An 18,826-nucleotide genomic window follows, 5' to 3' on the forward strand; every position below is an offset into this window, starting at 1 on the left:
TCTACTACTCGAACAGTATATTGAAGGTATTTAAAGAATAAATGTGGATACTTAAGCTATTTTTACTAAATTATCCCTCACTTAACAAACCGCCCCCTCTCCCTTTTCTTTTTGTTGTTGTTAAATTGAAAACAGCTCTTGAGTTAAGTACATTCCGCTGTAGCAATTTGCATTCCATTTCCATAATATTATCAATAACGTTTTCCTGGGCCACCGTAATGACTTTCAGATTTGTCATGGCGTCTTTCATTTTTATGGCCTCTTGAATATTCAATAAGCCACAAAGGGCATGACGGAAAGTCTTTATCTGAACATGAATCCCTTTCCTCTGGAAAGGTGATATTCATTTAATACAGGACAAGAGGCTGTAGGAGACTAGAGAACAGTTATACGACTTTAATATAGACTGCTGTTGTGAGAAGGAGAGAGAGAGAGAGTGCAGCAATATCCTTTTCAAACTGCTGAGCCAAGCCAAGCTGTACTCTGCTGGCCTGGTTCCCTACGTTGCTGGAACGGTGCTTGTAAAGATGTTTGAGGTTGCAGTAGTAGTAGTGAGGACAGAAAATAATGTCGGCCTCAGTATTTGAGTTGAGCATCCCGAGCTCTACCTGGGGGCGAAAGGAGGCTTAGCCCCCTCAGTTTAAATTTGTGCCCCCAAACTTTTAATTTGATGTACCTATATCAAAAATTGCAAAAAAGTACAAGGGACAGGTTAGTGCAAAATGGACAGAACGTGCCGCGTTGTGCGTAGGGGGGCTATGGAAAACCACTGTGGCGGTTAGGTATGACTAGGGCTGTCGCGTGGACCGTATTACCGCCACACTGGCGAGTCACAAGACCATTTAGTCACAGAAATTAGGCTCCTTCTAGCTCTGATGCTGTCATTAGTAGCCTACCGAACTTGCTAACTGCCTGGTACTCAGCACTCTATTGTCCCTCTAATCACTCTGACATCAATGCTAATGTAATCGAAAATCTAATCAAACACTTCATGAGAGCCCATGAGCTCATGTTGCGCAACATTTCAGTAGGCTATGCAATTGCACAAGAAAACAGAATGATGGCCTACTAAAAAGATGAGGATCCCATCAGCTTTCGACAGACTAGGCCTACTATATGTATTTCTGAACTTTCCTAATATTAAGCACATTGCTTATATTTACAACAGGAGTGTAGCCTACCTGGCTGGCATGAAAATTTACCACGGGAAAAGTGTCCTCCATTCGCTGTTTAAGTGCATAGATGACATGTATTTTCTCCCACTGCCCCTGTTTCGATACAGGTGCTTGATAATGGTCCACTTTACATCAAAACAAATTTCACACATACAATACCAGTCAAAGTATGGACACACCTACTCATTCAAGGGTTTTTCTTTATTTTCACTATTCTACATTGTAGAACTATAGTGAAGACATCAAAACTATGAAATAACAAATATGGAATCATGTACTAACCAAATAAGTGTTAAACAAATCAAAATATATTTGATATTTTAGACTATTTTAAACTCTTCAAAGTTGCCACCCTCTGCCTTGATGACAGCTTTGCATATGGTTGGCATTCTCTCAACCAGTTTCATGAGGTAGTCACCTGGAATGCATTTCAATTAACAGTTGCATTTTGTTCAAGTTAATTTGTTGAATTTATTTCCTTCTTAATGCCATGAGACTATCAGTTGTCTTGTGACAAGGTAGGGTGTTATACAGAAGATAGCCCTATTTGGTAAAAGACCAAGTCAATATTATGGTAAGAGCAGCACAAATAAGCAAAGAGAAATGACAGTCCATCATTACTTTAAGACATGAAGGTCAGTAAATCGGGAACATTTCAAGAACTTTGAAAGTTTCTTCAAGTGCAGTCGCAAAAAACATTAAGCACTATGATAAAATTGGCTCTCATGAGGACCACCACAGGAAAGAAGGACCCAGAGTTACCTCTACTGCACAGGGTAAATTCATTACCAGCCTCAGAAATTGCAGCCCAAATAAATGCTTCAAAGAGTTCAAGTAACAGACACATCTCAACATCAACTGTTCAGAGGAGACTGCATGAATCAGGCCTTCATGGTCAAATTGCTGCAAAGAAACACTACTAAAGGACACCAATAAGAAGAAGAGACTTGCTTTGGCCAAGAAACAACACAAGCAATGGACATTAGAATGATGGAAATCTGTCCTTTGGTCTGATGAGTCCAAATTTTAGAATTTTGGTTCCAAACGCCGTGTCTTTGTGAGACGCAGAGTAGGTGAACCGATGATCTCCGTATGTGTGGTTCCCACCGTGTAGAATGAAGGAGGAGGTGTGGGGGTGCTTTGCTGGTGACACTGTCTGTGATTTATTTAGAATTCAAGGCACACTTAACCAGCATGGCTACCACAGAATTCTGCAGCGATATGCCATCCCATCTGGTTTGCGCTTAGTGGGACTATCATTTATTTTTCAACAGGATAATGACCCAGGGCTATTAAGGGCTATTTGACCAAGAAGGAGTGTGATGGAGTGCTGCATCAGATGACCTGGCCTCCACAATCACCCGACTTCAACCCAATTGGTTGTGGATGAATTTGACTGCAGAGTGAAGGAAAAGCAGCCAACGACTGCTGAGCATATGTGGGAACTCCTTCAAGATGTTTGGAAAAGCATTCCTCATGAAGCTGGTTGAGAGAATGCCAAGCATGCGCAAAGATGTCATCAAGACAAAGGGTGGCTACTTTGAAGAATCTTAAATATATAAAACATTTTGAATTTGTTTAACACTTTTTTGATTACTACATGATTACATATGTGTTATTTCATAGTTTTGATATCTTCATTATTATTCTACAATGTAAAAAAATAGTAAGAATTAAGATAAACCATTGAATGAGCAGGTGTGTCCAAACCTTTGACTGGTACTGTACATTTGTAAATATTACCGTCATCTTTGAAACACAAGCGCTGTGTAAATAGATCTAAAACTCTTTTGCACCTCTACCTGTCTGCCTCCTGCTAAATCTTTGTCCTCACTTCTGCTAGAAGGCCCCTATTTTTACGCGGCGGAGGTAAGCTACAGATTTCGCGCCAACCTGTTACTTTTAAAAGCACCCAATGATCTCGAACTCTGAGTCTCTGCATTTGATCTTCATGTGTATTGTGGCGTAGCGTGATATAAGCAGAATTCAACATGATTCCCCTCGCCGATTTCAACTGCCCCCTTAGTCACTTTATCCTGGCGCCCGGTCTGTTCTTCAGAGAATAAGACCCTAATTGAGTTGAGCTGAATCAAGGAAAGTAGCTAATGTTAATATGACAGCATCTTTGTAATATTGAATATCGCGGATAAACTCTGGCGGAGTTAAAAAGTCAGCCTTTCTAAGACCTCACCTGCGTATCTCTACTGGGTGGGAAAAGAGAAGATTACACACTGTACATAGATTCCTCTGGCTCATGGTGTGTTGTCTGATAGTTGTTATTTCCTCAAGGCCTCTTGTCTCTCCAGGGGGGGAAGGAGGAATATAATTGCAAGCGCATTGTGCGCTAATAAACCCCGCACCCCCCCTAGTAACGCCACAGGTTGCTAAGATTGAATTATAATTACCTACCTAGCGCTCTCCCTCTACTCTGCTCTCTCTTTCGCCTAACACTGATTGCAAATCCATGTGTCTTGATTGGAAGTGTTGCTTCTGAATACACGCAGACCAAGAAGAAATGGAGGTTAAAGAGAAAGCAAGATAAAGGAGAAAGAGCGAGAGAAGGGGAGGTGAAAGAGAGCAGAAGATGGAGGGTAGAGAGATGAGAAAATAAGATAGATGTGTATGAGTGAAAGTGACCGAGAGAGCATTTACTTCTTGAGGCATTTATGATGATTCATTTTCACATTTTCCGTTAATGTTATTGACCTCCAGACTGTCCTGTCATCTATGGTGTAATAAATACCCGTTTTAGTCTTCCACTCAGAAGATGTCTATTTCTTGGGTCATTCCATGAAATGAGTGCCTTTTGTGACCTGTGTGAAGCTAGCCACAATAAGTATTACCCACAATAGTGGAATTCGCGGTTCACCTTCAAAATAGAGGTCTCCATTTAAAACTGATGAAACGGATACAAATAGTGGAATAATGAAATATTTGGACTACAAAACGCTGAACAAGGTTGGAATGTTATATAAATTAAACAAAAGACAGTTACACACAAAAAAAGAGAAAACATCTGTTGAAATCGCACTGTTGATGTAATATATTGACATATATTAGCTCTGTTTCTCTTATTGTGGGACTTTAACTATGGGAAATCCCCTCACTATCCAGCCTTTTGAGCATATTGACATTCATATTGCAATGTACAGCTTTAGCTATGGGTCTTGGGGAATGTTCCCTCTAAGTTGCAAGCAGGCGCGCAGCTCCCCCAGGACTGCCATACAGAAGAAATATCAGCACGCGCAGAGAAGCATGAGATTGAACTTTTCCCCATTAGTGAACATTATCAACATTTCCCTTTTATTTTGAAAATTGTGAACAAATCAACTCAATATTAGCCCCTTTCACTGCAACATACCGAAACAAAACTAACTATGCAAGAGATTTTGTTGTAGGCAGAGCTTGCAGTAGGCCTATATGCAAATAGACCATTGCCATATATGGATCTGGGCCGTTCATGTTGATCTGTACTGTTTTTACAGCATGAACGGTCATGAGTAGATGCGCTTGTTTTGAGATCGAAGCGAGAGCGACATGTAGCGTATTGTGTACATTTGTTCATATCCTTTGCTAGTTACTGAGTTATTAGCCCAGTTATAGATCATACTGTAGGCTGAACGATAGAACAGCTATTTCTATGTTCAAATGTTATGGGATGCATTTTCTCCATCGTTTATTTTATGGTAGGCCACTTTGGTATAGCCACAGTATTCCACTTGACCACTGTTTAAACTAACTTAAAGCAGGTAGAGCCTCAGTAAACGCGCGCCCGGAAGTTTCGCAGGATTTTCACAACTAAAGTTTTCTCTTAGCAGATGTGAAATTTGCTCAGGGATGGAAAAAAAAACATTGGTCTTGGGTCCATGAAATGGTGTGTCAACCTACTCGGTGACACCCACAGAACACAACTGTGAAGAGTTTACACAAATACTAGAGTTGTTGCTCTTATTGTGGGACTTTACCTGTTAACTATTGAATATTCAAAGCATGTTATATTAAATAAGGTGTCCTTTAATATAGACCACATGGAGAATTCAATAAATCAGCATTTTGACATGTCTCAGTTGTGTTCTGTTGGAATCACTGAGTAGGCTGATGACCCAAGGGTGTATATTGCAATATGAATGTCAATACGCACAGTAGGTTGACTGACAGTCACATTAGCTCACCAAAGTCCTGCAATAAGAGTCTACGATACTGACAACTCTTCACAGTTGTGTTCTTTGGGTGTCACTGAGTAGGGTGATACTCTTTTTCATGGACCCAGATCCAAAAGTAAGGATAAGGATGTACATTGCAATAAGAATGTCATACAGTTAAAGTCCCACATGAAGAGCTACGACACTAATATGTGTGTACACTCTTCATTAGTTGAGTTGGCTGAAACCCCATTTCATGAAACCTGTCTTCTGTGGACTGCATTCTTGCTTTACCTGCGCTAGACCTATGCCCCCCGCCATTCATACCCCCATTATTAAATATAATTGGCCCTATCCCTGCAACCCACAAAGACCTGTTGGTAGTGTAGGCCTCGCCAACCAACCCAGGAGGAGCTCTATGTGTGTGAGTCCTCCGATGGCCCTGGTCTTGTTTACTTGTTTGATTTATTGTCTGACAGACCCACTGAATTGGCTGTGATGGGATGGGACGGAGCTTTGTTCAGTACCCATTCACAGTCACCCGCACAAAGACAGCAGTGTGTGTCTTCTGGTGCAGCTCTGGTCTGCATGCTTGCGTGCGCATGCGTATGTTGGCACCAAGGCAAGAAAGACAGGGAGACTGAAAAGAATAAAGGGTTTCTTTCTGTTTTTTTCATTCAACCACTCCTATTGTAAGAAGCATAGGCAGTTAAGCTGACGTTCAGTGTTGTTCATGGGGGTTGTAATATGGCAGCAGATCTGAATTGTGCTGATCTGGTTAGGCAGCAATCAGCTTATAGGTGTGTCCCAAATGCCACCCTATTCCCTAAATTGTGCACTACTTTTGACAAGACCCATATGGGCCCTGGTGAAAAGTAGTGTACCCTAAAGGGAATAGGCTACCATTTGGGAGGCAGATTTGGTCTGAAATGGCTCTATCCTATTTAGAGTGAGTGGCTGTGCCTGAGGGTTACAGTGCACCCCTCTTCTGCTGCGTTCAACGGCACACACACTTTTAGAGCTAGCTACTTTGAGGCACTACACATATGCATACAAAAGCACACACATACACTGGGAAAGAGAGACAGAGCAAGAGGGAGTGAACTGACTAGAATTTGTAAGTGACAATCAAAATCCATAGGTGTCTATTACTGGATGAGAGGACGTGTGGAATACTTGTGAAACCCTGTCTGAATCCTATTTGTGTGTAATCCTGTTATTAACTCGTCTACAGCAGGATTTCCTTACGTGGCTTTTCACTCTATGCTTGTGGAATCAACTGCTACAGTTTTAAATTTAATTTATTTTGGCATTCGAAGATTAGAACTAAACCGAACATTCACAATCAAGCTTCTCTGTAACAGTGGCTGGGCCTGCATTCATAAAGCGTATCAGAGTAGTCCTAGGGGTGCTGATCTAGGATCAGTGTGAACATACTCATGTGTGAAGTTCAGTTTTTCATCTCACAATTACTCTTTTTACAGAGAAACAACCAAATGGGATGTTCTGAGTCCATGTCAATTACATTTTTTTTTAATCAAAAGACCATTTTTGGCATCCCAAATAAATCTAACACGTTTAGCTTTTTGTGTTGCGCACTTAGCTAGAGAGGAACGTGTTTTGCTAGCGGTGTTTCTGTAGCAGAGTTTGCAATACAAATGCCCACCCGATTGATACAAAGCATGACATAATTCTGCCACGTAGGCCTACTTTTCAGTTAACATTTACATGGTTGAGAAGGTTTTGGGGAAAGCATTTCTATTTCCCACAAGATAGTTATCATTATCATCGATACTGGCTACACAAAGTGATAGCCCTAGTTATTACATGTGGCATTGATTTTGCAAACACCCGTTTGCGAATGCTCGGACATGGACTCATCTCCTAACAGACCATGCGATTAATCAGGGGGGGCCGGATCATAGATCAGCACTCCTACTCTGAGACTCTTGTGAATACAGGCCCTGGTCTACTCCAATTGGAGTGATTTCCCCCATCGTAAAAGACAGAGGGTTTAGGGATTAATCAACAGTCGATTTGGTACACGGGCAAAATGGAACATAGTCCTAAAAGTGTATTTTTTTTCTTACATAATTACAATGAGGAGAATGGGTCGATTTCATGGTGGAGGGAAGGGAAGGGAACACTGGACAGTACAAATGACCTAGGGGAAATTGTCAGAGAGGGAGGGGAGAGAGAGAAACCTTTTCATTTTCTTCTTTTGCAATTTTACTCCCATCCTTCAGAAGAGGTAGGCTATTGGTTTTTGGGATAAAAATAGATAGATGTTCTTCCCAATGTAAAGCACTGATACAAAAAAAAAACATCCAGATCCTTTAGATAGGTCTATCAGCTGTCTCATTCAGTCTTGCTGTCTAAGTAAAGGGGACTTGTATTACTCTTAGGCTGGGGTCCTAGACCCCAATTTCAGGCTGCCTAAATGACTGGCTGAGTACATTTCTGCAAGGTGGGTCTGGCTAGTGCTATGACAGCACTAGTCATCAGTGTTTCTCAGAAGTTCAGACAACTAATATCACTGTGGTTTCTTACCATGCCTTATGGGTTCCATTTGAAAGCTTATTTTGTCCTCTGACATGACTTGGACACCACTGCTTGGAGGGATGGTGGATGCGTTGTGAAAGGGGCCTGTGTAAGTTGGGTGTAGTGTGTTGGATGGAATCCTGGATAAACAGTGCCGGGTCAGGAAAGGCGTAGGGGAAGGTGCACACACAAACACACACACACCCTCTTTCTCCCCCGCTCTCTCTCTCTCTCTCTCAAAGCTCAACTTGTATTCTCTGGCTTTAGAGGTGTTTTGGGAATACTCCCTCAAGTGCTCACGTTTTCCATGGCATGATGGGTGAGGCTTGTTATGACAGAAACCTGCACAGACATCACCGTTATGCGTTTCCGTTTGACCATATAGTCCATTAGTTTATCAATGAATGGCGTCTCTGTTTTGTCTTCAACAGGGGCATTCCCGGAAAGAAGTGTGGAAACATCATTGTTAAGGCAGAAGAGATGGGAAACTGCAGGGTGAGTAGTGATGGCAGGGGATATGGAGGGAAAGGAAGTTTTGGGCTGCATCCCAAGTATTCACCCCCCCCCCCCCAAGCATTTTTCCTATTTTGTTGCCTTACAACCTGGAATTAGGTTGGGGGTTCGTATCATTTGATTTACACAACATGCCTACCACTTTGAAGATGTTAAATATATTTACTTGTGAAGCAAACAAGAAATTAGACAAAAAAACAGAACTTGAGTGTGCATAACTATTCACCCCCTCCTTAGTCAATACTTTGTAGAGCCACCTTTTGTAGCAATTACAGCTGCAAGTCTCTTGGGGTATGTCTCTATAAGCTTGGCACATCTTGCCACTGGGATTTTTGCCCATTCTTCAAGGCAAAACTGCTCTAGCTCCTTCAATTTGGATGGGTCCGATGGTGTACACTGTACAGCAATGTTTAAGTCATACCGCATATTCTCAGTTGGATTGAGGTCTGGGCTTCGACTAGGCCATTCCAAGACATTTAAATGTTTCCCCTTAAACCATTCGAATGTTGCTTGAGCAGTATGCTTAGGGTCATTGTCCTGCTGGTAGGTGAACCTCCGTCCCAGTCTCACATCTCTGGAAGACTGAAACAGGTTTCTCCTCAAGAATTTCCCTGTATTTAGTGCAATCCATCATTCCTTCAATTCTGACCAGTTTCCCAGTCCCTGCCGATGAAAAACATCCCCACAGTGAAGCATGGTGGTGGATGTTTTTCATCGGCAGGGACTTGTAAACTGGTCAGAATTGGGATGGTATTCTCGTGGTGATGCGAGGTGTTGGGTTTGTGCCAGAAATAGCATTTTCCTTGATGGCCAAAAAGCTAAATTTTAGTCTCATCTGTCCAGAGTACCTTCTTCCATATGTTTGGGGAATCTCCCACATACCTTTTTGTTTGCTGATTTTTGTTCTTTAAGCAGTGGCTTTTTTTCTGGCTACTCTTCCTTAAAGCCCAGCTCCGTGGAGTGTACGGCTTAAAGTGGTCCTATGGACAGATACTCCAATCTCCACTGTAGAGGTTTGCAGCTCCTTCAGGGTTATCTTTGGTCTCTTTATTGCATCTCTGATTAATGCCCACCTTGCCTGTTCTGGGATTTTTGGTGGGCGGCCCTCTCTTGGCAGGTTTGTTGTGGTGAAATATTCTTTCCATTTTTTAATAATGGATTTAATGGTGCTCTGTGGGATGTTCAAAGTTTCAGATATTTTTTTATAACCCAACCCTGATCTGTACTTCTCCACAACTTTGTCCCTGACCTATTTGGAGAGCTCCGTGCCGCTTGCTTGGTGGTGCCACTTGCTTAGTGGTGTTGCAGACTCTGGGGCCTTTCAATACAGGTGTATATATACTGAGATCATGTGACAGATCATGTGACACTTAGATTGCACGCAGGTGGACTTTATTTACTAATTATGTGACTTCTGAAGGTAATTGGTTGCACTAGATCTTGTATAGGGGCTTCATAGCAAAGGGGGTGAATACATATGCATTATTTTTGAAACAAGTTACTTTTTCCATTTCACTTCACCAATTTAAACTATTTTGTGTGTGTCCATTACATTAAATCCAAATAAAAATCAAGTTAAATTACAGGTTGTAATGCAACAAAATAGGAAAAATGCCAAGGGGGATGAATACTTTTGCAAGGCACTGTACATCATACCATCATAAGGACAACATCAATCAATAACCACTTTGCCATGGCATATACATTAAATTATATTGTTATGGATTTACTATCGTAGGATATTACTCTCACCTTGATGCTGAGTAGAGTTGCCCTGAGCTGTGTCCTGTAATGTTACTGTTGACTGATCAGCATTAATGTCTGCATCTACTATCCGAAGTCTCTCACCAGTATCTGCTGTGAATACTGAGCTGTGAGCTGTGCTGTCAGTTTCATCAGTCTCAACGTCTCTCTCTGTTATTGTAGGAGTCCGTGATGATGCAGTTCTGTGGGAATAAACTGGACAAGAAAGATTTCTTCGGCAAGTCAGACCCATTCCTCGTCTTCTATCGCAGCAATGAAGACGGCACGTGAGTATACTTTACCTACCCCTTCTTCAGATCCTCTCCCCCATTCAATTCCATCCATCAGTCCCGCAATCTGATGGAAATTAGATTCCATTGAATTCCTTTAGGTAAACAACCTTACATCTCTTTGCGTGTGTGTGCGTGCGCGCGTTACAGCCTACTGGGTCTTCTCTCTCATCAACACAGGTCAGATAAGCAGGTCTACTCAATCAATCAATCAAATGTATTTATAAAGCCCTTCTTACATCAGCTGATGTCATAAAGTGCTGTACAAAAACGCAGCCTAAAACCCCAAAAGGCAAGCAATGCAGGTGTAGAAGCACGGTGGCTAGGAAAAACTCCTTAGAAAGGCCAGAACATAGGAAGAAACCTAGAGAGAAACCAGGCTATGAGGGGTGGCCGGTCCTCTTCTGGCTGTGCCGGGTGGAGATTATAACAGAACATGGCCAAGATGTTCAAACGTTCATAGATGACCAGCAGAGTCAAATAATAATAATCACAGTGGTTGTCGAGGGTGCAACAGGTCAGGAGTAAATGTCAGTTGGCTTTTCATAGCTCTCTAGAGAGTTGAAAACAGCAGGTCGGGGACATGTAGCACGTCCGGTGAACAGGTCAGGGTTCCATAGCTGCAGGCAGAACAGTTGAAACTGGAGCAGCAGCACGGGCAGGTGGACTGGGGACAGCAAAGGAGTCATCAGGTCAGGTAGTCCTGAGGCATGATCCTAGGGCTCAGGTCCTCCGAGAGAGAGAAAAAGAGAGAATTAGAGAGAGCATACTTAAATTCACACAGGAGACCGGATAAGACAAGAGAAATACTCCAGATATAACAGACTGACCCTAGCCCACCCGACACGTAAACTACTGCAGCATAAATACTGGAGGCTGAGGCTTTATCACACACACACACACACACACACACACACACACACACACACACACACACACCTACCTATGTTGAAGCCGGCAGAGCAGAGAGGAGATGACCTAGAGGGAGCAGTGGTTGGAGGGAAAGCTCCCTATTGCCCCCCTGACCTCTCTGTACAGGGGTCAATCTCTCTCTCTCGCTCTCTCTCTCACTCACACTCACACTCACTCTCTCTCTCTCACTCTCACTATCAGTTAATGGAAGGTGAAGCTCTCTGAACTCATATTCCACACGGCACTATATTCACTTTAAAACCATTTACTTTTACAGTGAATGATGATTATACTGAGAATTACTCAGTTGATGCTAATTGCTCTTAGAACTGAAACATATATTTTTTGTGCCGGTCATCATGATGAAATTTGAAATGTTTTTTTTTATCGCTCGATATTTTGCCAAAGTATGGAAAAAAGGAATCAATGTCTTAGAGATTTGTATCACTAAATGAGTGCAATTTATCTTCTTGGGGGGGAAGAAAGATCTGAGGGAGCTGAGAGTCAAAGAGAGACGTTTAAACTTGAGAAAAATCTTGAGAAGATCACAGGAAGATAGTTTGTCTCGCTAACTCTGACTTTGCACAGACACTCTGAGGAAGAGAGGAAGATGTGGGGATAAAGAGGAACAGTGAAAGGAATATTGTCCAGTGATTGATTGACCCATTGATAAGTGAATGGCTTGTCTTGTCGCTGTGTTTCTTCAGGTTCACAATCTGCCATAAGACAGAGGTGGTGAAGAACACACTAAACCCAGTGTGGCAGGCCTTCAAGATACCTGTCAGAGCACTCTGCAATGGAGACTACGACAGGTCAGTGTGTGTGTGTGTCTACGTGTGTGCGTGTCTGTGTGCGTGTGTGTGTAGTGTGGCCAGCAAGATTAAACTGGCATTAACTGTTTTGCTGAAGTGTGTGAGGGCCATGTTGATAATCTTCTTTTTTAAACTTTTTTTTTTTTACAATTGGCGTGTTTTGTAAAACTTATTTGGTTGACAGGATCTAATCTGCAAGAGGGGAAAATATTTTTTAGATGCACTCCATTTTCCAAGAATCACCATGCATGCATAGAATTCCTTGGTTGCTAAATTGGTTGTGAACCTATTAAATGCATATGGAAGCTATTATAATTAACTCCAAAGGAGAAATCAATGCTTGGTCTGCTTATGAATAGCCTTCCTCTCTGCAATCATCTTTCTCCCTCAGTGGAATAGTCTATTCACATGCCTGACTGACAGACAGGTGTCATGCCCTCACTCAAATGTAATGGCCCTTAAATCCAGGGTGTAAGAAGCACTGCAATAGTTTTTCACCCCCAAGTTTGAACTCCCCCAGTGTGTGTGTGTGTGTGTGTGTAATGTAAAGGACAATGTGTGTGTGTGTGTGTCACTCTGTAATCCCATCTCAGGGATTGTGTTTGTATTCATCTCCAGTTGTCAGTGGGCTTGTTTGCCAGTGATAAGGCACAAAGCCCCAGATGGATGGTCTGAGCTAGTCAGGCTGCATTGATTGGAACAGAGCTGGGCCCTGGCTCTGTCTGAGTTGTTAGGAGGTTAGTTAGAGAGAGCTCATTGTTATCAGTGTGTGGGGATCCAAGGAAGCACACGAATGAACGCTTACACACACATATACATTGATTTACGCACACACACACACACACAGCGAGAGTGCGAGTCTCTGGGGGTCTGGGATGAGAGATAAGGGAGAGGCAGGACGAGAGCCACGAGAGAACGCTAACAATGGAGAGCTGTGTGTCCCCCTGCTGATAGTACCACCGCTGATGGGCCCTTGTTAGGGACACACACTCTCACGCACGCACACATACACACTTTCTCCCGCCACCCCGGGGACTACAGAAGGAGCAGCAAACCCATTGTCTGTCCTGCCAACTCATCGCTCCTGTCGTGTCCTCAGAGCATCTTTAGGTTGCGCTTCAATACAGTAATTGTTTTCCAATGAGGTAGTTAATAAAGTCCACTGCTGTTTGTATGAGGGGTCATCCCCCGTGCTGTCCTCCTCTACAGTAGATGTGCGTCCCAAATGGGTGCCATTTGGGTCGCAGTGCAGGACTCCCTCCCTCAGGACCCAGGGGAGGTGTTCTGGTAGATTACTGTCGGGCTGGATGGCTTTATCTTCTAAGCCTTGTATCTAGTCAGCTTAGATGGATGGTGATGGGCTCATCCTTCACTCCATTTGATAGGAGGCTGACCTGTGTGTGTGTGTGTGTGTGTCTTTGTGCTCTGACAATGCCGGATTGTGCCTCATACCCTCTTACGAACCCCTTCGGGAAACTCATTAATAACCTGTGACCTCTCACCCGGTGGTAATCTATAACTAATGATTACCTTTTCATCTAAGCATCTGTTCGTTATTTTCTTTTTTTCCTCATCTGAAAAGAGAGGTGAAATTGAGACAGGTGAAATTGGTGCTGGGTGGAAATACGCATAGCCACAGTGAACTACTCATCTCTTGGCTCTGGTGAAGGAAAATGGCCACTTGTCAGGGGAAAACGATTCTTCAGTTTGAGAGGATTGGATGATGGTAGAAGAGCACTGCTTTTCTCTCTCTAGCGTTCGGTATTTTGGAAACTAATATAGACATGATATAGATTACTATAAACGATCCTCCTTCAGAATAGTATGAATTTGAACTTAAAACTTGTTTGGTGGGAATGTACAATGCCATGATCATAGATTCTGCTGATAATTGTCCTGTTAAACGAAATAAATCTGTTTCTGATATATATATTTTTTCACCCTACTAGAACGATCAAGATAGAATGCTACGACTGGGAAAGAGATGGAAGGTAATTTAATTTAAGTCTTAATTGAAATGCACCTTCATTAGCATGATGTAATCCACTGTGTTATCTAAATTAGGATACTTGAACTAATCATGATCTATATTTCTAGAAGGTAAGGAAGCTGGAGGGGATGCTGATTCATTCAACACACATTGACATGTTGTTGTTGAAGTGGGGGAATTGGCTCATTTAAATATAGAGGCGGGGCCAAGGGCGGGGCAGCAGTAGAAGAAACACCAACTTGATTTGAGTGTCACCATTTCATATTATGGGTTTAGTGGACAAGGTTACTGCACTGGGGTGTTGCGTTACGGTATGCTCTCACTCCCTCTGTCTCGTTGCCTCTTTATACCCGTCAGCGCTGTGTCAGGTGTTACCAGATCTCTCTTTGCTTGCAGGTAGAGGGGTTACACTTTGTTTCCGAATTCATTTTATTTTAAGGAAGTGCATTGAACATACAGTGCCATGAAAATGTATTTGACCCCTTCTTTTTTTTCCTTCTCTACTTTTGCATACATTTGACACGGAATGTTACAGGATCTTCAACCAGAATCGAATATTAGACGACGGGAACCTGAGCGAACAAATAACACAACAATTACATACTTATTTCACTTATTTAATAGACACAGTTGTACAGCAGCCAATGTCCCTGGTGTGAAAAAGTAATTGCCCCCTTGCACCTGTTAGATTCTACGTTTGAGTAAATCAATCACGGACACCGAAGAAGCTTAACCACGTCTCCTCCTTATCTCTAAACATTGCATCATTATTGCTGAGCAGGGAGCTAAGTGATATGATCCTTCAATGGGGTCCCCCCCCGTATCAGTACTGCCACATGCGATCGTGTTCCCTGCACTCCGCCCCTCCCAAGCTTCATTATGGCACCCCTCATGTCCCTTTTGTAACTAATGTTCCTATTCTTCTGAGTATAACAATGTTCAACGTCTACCCCAGAATCCAACACACTTAATAACTGGTTGTGTCACCTTTCAGCTGCTTGTTGATCAGTCGTCGTGGAGGATTTTGTCATCCAGAAAAGTTACTTTTGAATCATTTGTCCGTAGAACATTCTTCCAAGAGTCTTGCTGATCCTCCAGGTGCTTTTTGGCAAACTTGAGTCAACTTTTTGGACGACACGGATCCCGTTATGCCTGGCGAAAACCAAACGCTGCATTTCACTGTAAGAACCTCTTACCAACGGTCTAGCGTGGTGGTGGTAGTGTGATGGTTTGGGGATGCTTTGCTGCCTCAGGACCTGGACGACTTGCCTTAATAGAAGGAACCATGTATTCTGCTCTGTATCAGAGAATTCTACAGGAGAATGTCGGTCCATCTGTCTGTGAGCTGAAGCGCAGCTGGGACATGCAGCAAGACAATGATTCAAAACACACAATCAAGTCTACATGAAAATGGCTAAAAAAACAACCCATTTTGAAGTTTTGGAATGTCATAGTCCAGGCCTAATCCCAATTGAGATGTTGTGACAGGACTTGAAACGAGCAGTTCACGCTTGAAAACCCACATATGTCGCGGAGTTAAATTTGTTCTGCATGCAAGAGTGGGCCAAACTTCCTCCACAGCAATGTGAGAAACTGATCACCAACTACAGGAAGCATTTGGTTGCAATCACTGCATCTAAAGGTGGCACAATCAGTTATTGAGTGTAAAGGGGCAATTACTCTTTCACACAGGGGAATTGAGTGTTGCGTAGCTTTGTTTATTGTAAACTCAGGTTCCCTTTATCTAATATAAGGTTTTCGTTGAAGATCTGATAATATTCAGTATCTGTAACAGTTCTCTTGTGGTGAAGGAGAGTCGGACCAAAATGCAGCGTGTAGATTGCGATCCATGTTTAATAAACAAACGTAAAACACGAATCAATTACAAACACTACAAAACAAAGAACGTAACGAAAACCGAAACAGCCTATACTTGTGTAAACTAACACAGAGACAGGAACAAGGACACTAAGGACAATCACCCACGAAACCCTCAAAGAATATGGCTGCCTAAATATGGTTCCCAATCAGAGACAACGATACACACCTGCCTCTGATTGAGAACCACTCCAGACAGCCATAGACTTTGTTAGATAACCCCACTAAGCCACACACCCAACACCCCACAAAACCCCAAGACAAAACACACCACAATAAACCCATGTCACACCCTGGCCTGACCAAATAAATGAAGAAACACAAAATACTTCGACCAGGGCGTGACAGTATCGAAAATAGAGAGAATCAGAAAGGGGGCAACTACTTTTTCCCACCCTCAAGTGGCTGCATGAAAAACACAAGTGAAATCTCTCCTTAATCACTCTCAAATAATGATTAAATGTCTATCTATCTCACTCTTTCTTGCTTTAACATTTCATGAATAATAACTTATCTCAACTGATCTCATTCCATCCACTAGACTATTATAATACTTTGCAATACACTTAGGCACGTCGATCAGGCTTCTGCAACTAACAGTGGTGCTTTGTGGGTGTGTATTTGAAATCCTATGATTTTACTAATGATTGTTTTGTGCGTTGTGTCCTTAGCCATGACTTCATAGGAGAGTTCACTACCAGCTACAGAGAGCTATCCAGAGGCCAGTCCCAGTTCAATGTGTATGAGGTAAGTGTGTGTGTGTTTACATGTGTGCATGCGTCATGTTTACGTATGTATGTGTACTTGGTGGAAGCAATATTATGTATCTGTATACTTTTAATGTCACTCACCCACACAGAAGCACATTTAGTAAATCTCCTCTGGAGCGATTCTTCATGGCATTTCTCCTGAATTTTAGTTCACGGAGTTTGACGTAAAGTGAGGGAGTTTTGATGGATGGCCAGCCTCCACACTCCGTCTCTTAAGATAGAACTGAACAGTTGTTCATTAAAAACAATATTCTGAGTGGGAAGCACACAGGGGGACCCTTATTTTAAGCAGCTGGTGTTTGTCTAGTGAGAGAAAGAAGACACACAGCCACACCGTGATTGTGTGCTGTCATCCAAGATTCTGGCACTGGGACATGACAATCTATCATCATTTCCCAAGTCACAGCTCTTGGCTTCCACCCATATTCTCTGGTTCGTTTTTTTCCTCCACAGTAAATTGTACTATTTAGGAGAGGAGGTTCTACATCACTACTGTGTGTGTGTGTGTGTGTGTGTGTGTGTGTGTGTGTGTGTGTGTGTGTGTGTGTGTGTGCCTTCCCTTAACCATCCGTCCATTTGTTAACAGTAAGCACCCAATGCCCAGCATCAAATGTATTTGTCACATACAAATTATTAGCAGTTAATGCGAGTGTAGCGAAATGCTTGTGCTTCTAGGTCCGACCATGCAGTAATATCTAACAAGTAATCTAACCGAACAATTTCACAACAACTACCTTATATACACAAGTGTACGAATATGTACATAAAAATATATGAATGAATGATACCCGAATGGCATTGGCGGTATAGAGTACAGTATATAGATGTGAGATGAGTAATGTAGGGTATGAAAACATTATATAAAGTGGCATTGTTAAAAGTGGCTAGTGATACATTTAATTACATCAAGATGCAGTAGATGGTATAGTGTACAGTATATACATATGAGATGAGTAATGTAGGGTATGTAAGCATTATATAAAGTGGCTAGTGATAAATTGATTACATCAATTTTTCCATTATTAAAGTGGCTAGAGTTGAGTCCCCGCCCTGTGCAACTGGGTACTCGACTTCCCGATGGGCCGCCCCCAGGTGGTGAGGGTAGGTAACAACATCTCCACCCCGCTGATCCTCAACACTAGGGCCCCACAAGGGTGCGTTCTGAGCCCTCTCCTGTACTCCCTGTTAACCCACGACTGCGTGTTGCTCATGCACGCCTCCAACTCAATCATCAAGTTTGCGGACGAGACTACAGTGGTAGGCTTGATTACCAACAACGAAGAGACGGCCTACAGGGAGGAGGTGAGGGCCCTCGGAGTGTGGTGTCAGGAAAATAACCTCACACTCAACGTCAACAAAACAAAGGAGATGATTGTGGACTTCAGGAAACAGCAGAGGGAGCACCCCCCTATCCACATCGATGGGACAGTAGTGGAGAAGGTAGTATGTTTTAAGTTCCTCGGCGTACACATCACGGACAAACTGAATTGGTCCACCCACACAGACAGCGTGGTGAAGAAGGCGCAGCAGCGCCTCTTCAACCTCAGGAGGCTGAAGAAATTCGGCTTGTCACCAAAAGCACTCACAAACTTCTACAGATGCACAATCGAGAGCATCCTGTCAGGCTGTATCACCGCCTGGTACGGCAACTGCTCCGCCCACAACCGTAAGGCCTCTGGAGAGGGTAGTGAGGTCTGCACAACGCATCACCGGGGGCAAACTACCTGCCCTCCAGGACACCTACACCACCCGATGTCACAGGAAGGCCATAAAGATCAGCAAGGACAACAACCACCCACGCCACTGCCTGTTCACCCCGCTATCATCCAGAAGGCGAGGTCAGTACAGGTGCATCAAAGCTGGGACCGAGAGACTGAAAAACAGCTTCTATCTCAAGGCCATCAGACTGTTAAATGTTTTACTTACGTTGGCTACAGTGAAGGAGAGCCTGCAGGTTTTGGTATCGGGCCGTGTCAGTGACACTGTATTGTCCTCAAAGCAAGAAAAAAAGTTGTTTAGTCTGTCTGGGAGCAAGACATCGTGGTCCGCGACGGGGCTGG

At 42.9% G+C, this 18,826-nt stretch overlaps 1 protein-coding gene across 2 annotated transcripts in view; it reads left to right on the forward strand.

Moving 5' to 3' along the window:
- LOC115133243 (copine-8-like) overlaps positions 1–18,826 on the forward strand; it is a 120,277-nt gene that overhangs the window by 73,262 nt on the left and 28,189 nt on the right. For both annotated transcript variants that reach the window (XM_029666279.2, XM_065021759.1), the window contains 5 exons: positions 8,290–8,353; positions 10,298–10,401; positions 12,024–12,128; positions 14,078–14,119; positions 16,668–16,743. In XM_029666279.2, the coding sequence (XP_029522139.1) occupies positions 8,290–8,353; positions 10,298–10,401; positions 12,024–12,128; positions 14,078–14,119; positions 16,668–16,743 (391 nt within the window). The remainder of the gene's footprint in view (positions 1–8,289; positions 8,354–10,297; positions 10,402–12,023; positions 12,129–14,077; positions 14,120–16,667; positions 16,744–18,826) is intronic.

Source organism: Oncorhynchus nerka, linkage group LG8 (genome assembly GCF_034236695.1).
Source record: "Oncorhynchus nerka isolate Pitt River linkage group LG8, Oner_Uvic_2.0, whole genome shotgun sequence".
NCBI lineage: Eukaryota > Metazoa > Chordata > Actinopteri > Salmoniformes > Salmonidae > Oncorhynchus > Oncorhynchus nerka.